At 42.4% G+C, this 8,935-nt stretch overlaps 1 protein-coding gene across 6 annotated transcripts in view; it reads right to left on the minus strand.

Moving 5' to 3' along the window:
* Positions 1 to 5,575, minus strand: part of SEPTIN7 (septin 7) — a 93,764-nt gene extending 88,189 nt beyond the window's left edge. For 3 of the 6 annotated variants that reach the window (XM_081534244.1, XM_081534243.1, XM_081534249.1), the window contains exon 1: positions 5,348 to 5,399. Coding sequence is in view for 2 of the 6 variants with exons in the window: in XM_081534240.1 (XP_081390366.1) it covers positions 5,226 to 5,408 (183 nt within the window). In the remaining 4 variants the exon portion in view is untranslated. Of the gene's footprint in view, positions 1 to 4,162; positions 4,335 to 5,225 lie in introns of those variants that run through there. The other 3 variants (XM_081534240.1, XM_081534247.1, XM_081534241.1) reach the window with 3 other exon arrangements.
* Positions 5,576 to 8,935: the final 3,360 nt, after the last annotated feature.

Genomic DNA, 8,935 nt, shown 5'->3' on the forward strand with positions numbered 1-8,935 from the left:
CTCCTGTTTCACTTTCATCAAGAGGCTCTTTTGTTCCTCTTCACTTTCTGCCATTAGAGGGGTATCATCTGCATATCTGAGGTTGTTGCTATTTCTCCTGGCAATCTTGATTCCAGCCAGGCATTTTGTACAATGAACTCTGCATGTAAGTTAAATAAGCAGGGTGACAACATACAGACTTGACGTACGGATTTCCCAATTTTGAACTATTATGTCATTCTATAATTGGTTCTAACTGTTGCTTATTAACCCACAAATAGGTTTCTTGGGAGACAGGTAAGGTGGTCTGCTATTCCCATCTCTTAAGAATTTTCCAGTTTGTTATGACCGACACAAAGAATTCAGCATAGTCAATGAAGCAAAAGCAGATGTTTTTCTGGAATTCCCTTGCTTTTATAAGATCCAATGAATGTTGGCAATTTGATCTCTGGTTCCTTTGCCTTTTCTAAACCCAGCTTATACATCTGGAAGTTCTCGGTTCAGGTACTGCTGAATACTAGTTTGAAGGATTTTGAGCATTACTTTGCTAGCATGTTAAATGAGCACTAGCTACCTAGGTGATTCTGACTTCTAAGTTTGAGAAATACCAAGTGGTAGGAGTTCTAGGAGGAAGAATTATGAACCAGATGTTTAACAAAGACTTTTTTTCTTCTCCATCTGCTATAATCTTTCAAGGGTTCTCCCATCACCTAGTATAGTGGTTCTCAAACTGGCCCTCCCAGGTGACATATGGAGACAAATGTCTGGAGACATTTTTTTTTTTCACTGTCATCACCGGGGAGGATGAACTGCTACTGGTATCTAGTTAGTAGAGGCCAGGGATGCTGGTCAACACTGTACAATGCACAAGACAGCCCACTCCCTCCAAATTAAAAACACCAAACTGCACTCTTGCCCAGTCTGAGAAACCTTGATCTGAGCCCCATCTCAAATGAAGCTATCAAAAGTACTCAGTTGTGGCCCCAGAGGTAAACAAAACAAGAGAATTAACATTATCTTCAGGAAAGTCAATTTTTAATCCCACATTGGTGAGGAAGGAGGAGGGGGGAATTATCTTTATATTGTATATGGGTCTTCCCTGGCGGCTCAGATGGTAACAAGTCCAATTGCAATGCAGGAGACCCAGGTTCAATCTCTGGGTTGGGAAGATCCCCTAGAGAAGGAAAATGACAACCCATTCCAGTATTCCTGCATGGAGAAACCCATGACAGAGGAGCCTGGCAGGAAACAGTCCATGGAGTCACAAAAGAGTTGGACATGTCTGAGCGAGTTTCACTTGTATGTAAGTCAAACAAATACAGATAAAATGCAAATGCCACATGAATATCTAAAATAAATGTCACATAAATACCTAAGATACACTTCAGAATAATGTAAGCAAGATTAGGCTTTACTCCTCAACCTCAGGGGATACTTAGGTACTCTCCTCAATCTTCAAAGTACTTCTGAAATTAAAAAAATGATTGCTTAAAATAAAATACACGAACTTCAGGACAGGCATGACCTCATCTTTAAACTACCGCTACTAAGATTTTTAGGGCTATTTGTTACTGCACCATGGTTTAACCCAGAACTATTCGAAGCATAGTCTATGGAGGGACCAGTCTGATTGTTCAATGGTTTACACCAGAGAAGTACAAATGTAGAACAGAGAAATGAAAATTTTTATACCAGAATAACTTTATGTCTATTGGATCTTTAAAAATTGGGGCTTGTATTTTTGCCTTTTTAAATTTCATCTGCATTAGCAAAAATAACTTGCAATAACTTGTACTTTACAATTGTGTCAGTCAACAGTGAATTGGAAATTAATAAAAATAAAAAAACACCCTTCATCAGTTTGAGAAGCATTAACCTAAACCTATCATTGACTGATACATCTAGTAAGTGGCAAAGCCAGGATTTGACTGCATGTCTGTCTGACACCAAAGGCTTTTTTCCTAGTCCTTATACTATATTTCTGTTATTATTAATACTTTGAACTCAAATCCCCGTCTGTAATCCCTATCTCTGTAGAGTTACACTGCACCAAGTATGAATTACAAGGACCTTTTGTGTGTCTCGCCTAAGGCCTTCAACGCTGAATGCTTACCAAGCTGCCTTTTTGGTCCCTTTTACCCAAGCTTATGCTCAAAATTTGGCTCTCTACATCTTCCATAATGCAAAAGGACAAGACCAAAAACATTTTTTTCTCCTCAAAGTCAAGAGCAGAGACATTTAATGATATAATACTATCTTCTTTTGCGGCCCACCCTGCTTTCTATGTAACTGTGGGAGATGACCTCCTCTCAAGGCAAAGTAGATCTCAGATCTTTCTAACCACACCAGCTACATAAAGTACACAATAAATGAATCAAAAATAAGACTTAATTTCATTTAGTCTTACATCCTCACACTAAGACCTCTATCATAAAGTTTAAAGATCTTCAACTTCACCAATCCATACTGCACATTCCCCTAAGTGTTTTTATAAACCTTTTTGATCACAATTCTCAATTTAAAAAAAAAGTTATATCTCAACACAATACACAATACTTACACAACAAAATTTACCACCCCAAATTTTTACAATGTACTGCTATTTTTTATTTCTTTCCTACTTTGTAAAGTATTGGTAGAAATCCACAAAACTGATTTCAACATCCACTTGCCTCAACTCACAGTCTGCAAAACACTGCTGTAGAGACCAAATGTAGGTCTACATTTAACAGTGCGCTCTCATCTGGCAAGCCTAACCTATAATCACACTACCTTAAAATTCTACTCCTCAAAAACACATTTTTTTCTACATCAGTTTCATTGTGCAATAGATCTTGTCATTTAGAGTTCAAACTTTGTATAGAAAAATAAAGTTTTGTCTCAAACTTTAGTAAAATGTATAAATGTTAAATTAAGTTTCTACTTCTAATCAACAACTGAAGATAGTTTACTAGCTTAAAATGTGAAACATGTTCTCAGCTGATAATTTAATTAGATAACAATACTCTATTGGCAAATACAAGAATAGAGTCTATAGTGAATACATATACCATCAATTTATAACAAGTCTGAAACCAACTTGCTCAACCCACTATCTTCACACCGAGTGGTCTACTCATCTGACCACTCCCCATTATTGAGATCTTGGAAATCTAACTCTTCCTCCTTCCTTGTCATTTTTTGTTGCTGTTTAGTCACTAATCCATTCCAACTCTTTTGCAATCCCATGGACTGTAGCCCGCCAGGCTCCTCTGTCCATGGGATTTCCCAAGCAAGAATACTGGAGTGGGTTGCCATTTCCTTCTCCAAGCGATATTCCTGACCCAGGGATCGAACCCTCCTCTTCCTTATCTCAGGAGGATTCTTTACCACCTGAGTTGTCATTTTTAACCCTCTACAACTGCTCTAAGGTCTTTCAGGGGTCCTATCTTGTCTCAGAACAGCTCAAAAGTCCTGATGTAGTTATTTAAGATTATTTCTATGGGAAAATATCCAAAGAATCAATTTTATAACAAAGTTTTGAAACAATCTATCAGTAACTGATTGTATCTGATACATAAATTACCTTTCCTGTAGTTATGTATCGAATATCTCGAAATCAAAATCAGAAACCAAACACTTTTACTTTACACAATTATAATAGTTTCTGCAAATTAAAATCTACTTGCCATAAACACAAAATAAATTTTTCAGTTATGAGCTTCAATTCTGTGAGCCTAAGAGCACGTGATATTTTTAATAACTATATTGAGAAGACCTGGCTCCGTCATGCTGTCCAAACACTGAAGGACACAATGCTACCATACAACCATCTACGGAGCTTCCATATTTATTTCACAGTTCCACTCAACCCAATCTTCTCTAGCCCCACCCACTGAACAGCTGGGTGGGATGAAAGATTGTTTCCTGCCCCCATTACCCCCTCCTCCCTGCTCCTTCCCCTGCTATTTGGAGGAATAAGAGATCCAAGAAGCATTAACTAGATTGGTAATTGTTTATACACTGCTAAAGCACTATATCCTTCAGTCTACCAGGATTTCATAAAGTTCATCTCTACCTGTGCACCTAATGCCAAAAATCTTCCCTCCTAAACTTGCTTATAAACAAGTTTTTATAAAGGGTAGGGAACTGACTTTACTCATCACCTTAATAAATACGTAAAATGCTTGAGAATCTAGATTACCTGTTGATTTCGATTACCAAGGGTACTCGGAAAAATATCCTTCCGTTTCATCAAAGTAACAACACCGAGAGAAACCAGAAAGTTGAACTAGAACAATAAAGTCGCAAGAATAAACTAATTCAGCATCTAAACAGACACCTGGACCTCACAACCCAGATATGAAACAGTGTACTCTCAAAATGTAACTCAGCAAATGGAAATGTGTTAGAAAAATTTCAGTTGCTATTTCCTACTATATATATACACTATGAAATGGAACTCGGGAGTGGAAAATGTGAATGAAATGTCCTCGTTCTTTTTCCAATACGTAGAGGAGAAAAGGAAATGAAAGGGCTTCTTAAGAGAATATATGAGAATACTTAAATATTTTCAAAACTTAATTTCCTTAAACATCGCCAGTCCTTATCTCCAACTCCCTCCCTTTTCCAAAGACCCTTCACAGCCCTTTGGCTCCTCCGGAGGGCGCCCTTCCTAAACGTTCTCCTCTCCCTTTTTCTTAAAAATTAAGCCCAAACCAGGCTCCTTATCCTCCTTATTCAAGCTTTGCCCGCCATCCACCGGCCTCCGGGGCCGCGCCTGGGGGAAGCAAGCCCCAGAGGCGAGGAGGGGGAGCGGGGAGGCGACACAGTCGCTGGAGCCGCTGCATCCGCCGCCGCCGCCTGCACCGCAGCTTCAGCCTGGTGCATCCCTCTTCCTCCCTCCCCGCCGCCGCCCTCCCGGGGCTGGCCCACACAGCACCCTCACCCGGACGCGCACACACATCCCCACCCTCCTCGCCAGGCCCACTCCCCCACGAGGGCAGCTCCGCTGCGGGAGCTGCGGCCGCCGACGCGAAGAAGCAGGGCCGCGGAGCCGGCGGGCCCGGCGAAGGAGACCCTGCTCGGGCTCCGGCGGCGGAGGCCGCGGCTCACGTCTCTCCACTCCCCGGGCCCGCCCGCCGCGGCACAGGAAATGCCGCCGCCTCGGTTCTCCGCACATTCAATTCAAACTGTCACTGCCGCCGTCTCCCCTCCCCCCGGGTCCGCCGCCACCGCCGCGCCCCGGGCCCGCCGTCGCCCCCCACCTCACCTGCTTTCGCCCCAGGGCCGCGCCTCGCCTCAGGGCGTTTCCCCCACCACCACCCGATCGGGGGGCCACAGAGCCCCCCAGCGTCCCGAGTCGCGACGGCCCAAAGCTGAGACTCACCCATGGTGCTGCTGTTGACGCTCCTCTCCTCAGCAGCAGCGGATCTCGCACTGACCGACATCCCCTCCCCCCTCCGCGACCAGCCCGGGCGCAGCGCAGCCCGCCGATTCTCCAAAGCCGCCTACGCCGATTCCGCGGCGTAGCCGCCCGGAGTCGCTGCTCCGCTTACGCAGGCAACAGCGGGCGGACTCCTCCACTGGTTCTCGTCGGACTCCCGCTCCCTCCTCCGCCCCTCCGCCCCCTCAGACAAGGCTTCCGGGCCGAGCGGAGGCTGGCTTCGATCTCGCGAGATTACTTCATCGGTGCCCCGCCGACTTGCTCGTTTTTCGAGCATGACTTCATTGGCGTCAGCGCTCTTTAGCTGCTCGGGTTTAGCCGCCATGTTAACATTGGCGGGATCTGGCACCTCCGGGGTCATGGACAGTCAGGCTTCTGTGCGTGTTTCTTCAACACCGCCGCTAAGGTTAACGCCTTACGTTTGTGGGTGAAAAGCCTGGGGACGCTGAGAGGGAGTGGCCCGTGGTGCGAGGGTGTGGTTTTGCCCGAATCAAAGATGGCTGCCGTCTGTGCAGCCCCGCGCGTTTTCACGTCAGGTTTCGGAGCTGGAGGAACCTCTGGGTTGGTCTCAGCGCTTACTTACGAAATTGGCGTAAGGCAAAGAGGCGCCACTGAAAGAGGCCGGACTGGGAAGCAACGCTTTGGGTAGGGGTCGCCTCTGTGCCTTGGCTCCAGATTACTGACTTGGCAGTAACGTGAATGCAAATGAAGAGATACTTCGAGGCGGGTGTCTATACCACCATCCGTCCCCTGTTCCTCAGTTTCCTTCACGTTCGGAATGAAAAGTTAGGTTAGGCCCTGGTTACCCCGACATTGCCCTCGCGCTGTCACTTTCCAGTAGCCTGGCACAGCGAAGAGGTCGACTGCTGCAGCTTCCACTGCGGACTCGTCACGATCCTACTCGTATTGGCTCAGCCTGTTGGGGCCTGGTTTTGTGCTCGTGGTGCTCACACCGTAGTTGAGGAAATGAATGGACACACGTGAAACTATTGGGTATCAGTTAAAAAGGAAGGGTTAAAATGTGTGGTCTCCTGTTAATTAGCAGTGAATGTTGCTCGGTCGTTGGCGGCTTCCCCAGATATTTTCCAGTGAAAGTAGCCTCCTTTTGCTCAGAACAACACGTGATCTTTTGTACCTTTCATAAAAACTAATCGCTGTCTTCGTTGTATAGTTCATGCACACGTATTGCACACGTATTATGTTTCCTGTTAACTGCATGTTATGGAATTGTATGCATATGTAATTATCATGAGCTCACACAAGAATGTTCAAGTGGAACAATTTAAATATTCACTTACAGGAGAATGGATGAACAGGTGACGTTATTGGAGAAACTGACATACACAGAATGCTAAAAAATGGAAATTAATGAACTAAAGCTACTAGTATTAATTTAGAGTTCATTAATATAATATTGAGGAAAACAACTTACAGAAAGATGTATACGGTATATCATAAATATATAAAAATTTAACAGTAAGAAACTGTGAAGATGATATAAGGAAATTATAGATACCAAATTCAGAATAGCGATTAGTTCCAGAGAGGAGGAGAAGAGAATGTTTTCACTTCATAGAAAGTTTTATTTTCTACCAAAAATAATTTGCAGAAAATGTGGCAAAACCTTAAAGGTAGGCGGAGGATACGTGGATGTTAAATTGTAATTATTTTCTGTACTCTTTTCTATACTTGAAATGTTTCCAAGTAATTTAATAAAAATTTTATCTAAGAAAACAGCTCATTTTGTATCTTAAGTCTCCATTTGTACTAAATTGCTTATATATATAAAGTGTGTTACAACTTGCCTGCTCAACCAATATGTTGACTTTCTGAAACTTCACAGGAGTGCTTTACTTGGAAAATTTTGTTAAATTTCTTCTGTGGAGAAGGCAGTGCAGCAGATAATTTAAATGTGTGACTTCTGGAGTCAGACTGCTTGGGTTCACATCTCATCTCTACCATTTACTAGCCAAATGCCTGAGGGCAAGTTGCTTAACCTTTCTGTGATCCAATTTCCTCACCTATAAATGGGAATATTCCTTGTCTAATAGAGTTTTTGTGAGAGTTAGATGTGCTCAGTCCATAGTATAGTATATGCTTAATAAATTACTTACAGATGGATTATTTTAAAATATAAAATCATGCTGAATACTGTTATTGTTTAATAAAATCTAATAGTTTATAAAGAAGAAAATCTGTCTCCCATTTCTATTGATATGTTTCTTTGAGGTGAATCTCTTAATGGATGTGAAAGAGGTGAATTTTGTTATTTTGCTGTCTGAAAATGGATAAATTATCAATATAAATAATATTAATAAGTTCTTTGCTTGGTTTTGTTCATACTCTCCTACAAATTCCACCACACACAATAATTCCCTTACCACTTTCCACTGAAAATTAAAGGAAAGATTATAGGCAGTGAGATGATGACATCTTCTGGAACTTCCTCTCTGAGGAGTTCTAATAGTAAATGATAATATAATGTGTATGTTTGTGTGCATGCACCTGTGTATTATAAATTATATGGGGAAGGAGGGAATGGAGAGATAGAAAATTATAGTACTAGTTTCATGATCTCTACTGCACTGTCTGCAGTATTATATTTGTAAAGAAAATTTAGTCTAGACCTTAACCTTCTGATTCAGAAATAGTTTTTTATAAACAAAGAACTGGAACTTCCCTGGTGATACAGAGGATAGGAATCCACCTGCCAATGCAGGGGACAGAGGTTCGTTCCCTGGTCCAGGAAGATTCCTCATGCTGCAGAGCAACTAAAGCCCATGCGCCATAACTGCTGAGCCCAAATGATGCAACCACTGAAGCCCCTGCGCCTAGAGCCTGTGCTCGCAACAAGAGAAGCCACCCCAATGAGAAGCCATGCACTTCAACAAAGAGTAACCTCTGCTTACCACAACTAGAGAAAGCCTGTGAGCAGCAACGAAGACCCAGCATAACCAAAAAAAAAAAAAAAAAACCACAACTATAGGTTTGCCAACTTAAAAAAATAATACAAAAATAAAAACCAAAAACTCATCTGAAATGTGGATAGACTATGTAAATTGTTTTCACTGCATATTTACAATGTCCAGTCTCAGCTTTGCCAAGCAATGCCTGTTTCCCTAGTTAGCACTCTATTCCACAACAGCCGCTTCAGATTTGCTCCATTGTTTTCAAACCATCTCCCTCATTTACTCTCCGCAAAAAATAGAACCCATCAGAGAGGAACTCCAAGAACCTCCTGCCCCCACATTCATAAGACTATGTGTGTCTACATCCACCTTTCAGATATCACAGTAGATCAGGTGCCCTTCCCCATCTAAGGCACATATTTCTACATATTCCCTGTATTCCATCTCTTTAGCTTATTCTTTGGATTGTCTCTTCCTACCTTCCAAGGAACTTCACTCAATGGGTTATTTATTTACTCAATAAACTTCTGGGTTCTGTCCCTATTACTCCACTGAAATTCTCAACAAGGTCATGAACAACCTTTTCATTCAACCAAGTGGATCCTTTTTAAAGAATTTTTAC

The sequence above is a fragment of the Giraffa tippelskirchi genome, chromosome 10 (genome assembly GCF_054371585.1).
Source record: "Giraffa tippelskirchi isolate mGirTip1 chromosome 10, T2T-mGirTip1v1.2.pri, whole genome shotgun sequence".
NCBI classification, from domain to species: Eukaryota; Metazoa; Chordata; class Mammalia; order Artiodactyla; family Giraffidae; genus Giraffa; species Giraffa tippelskirchi.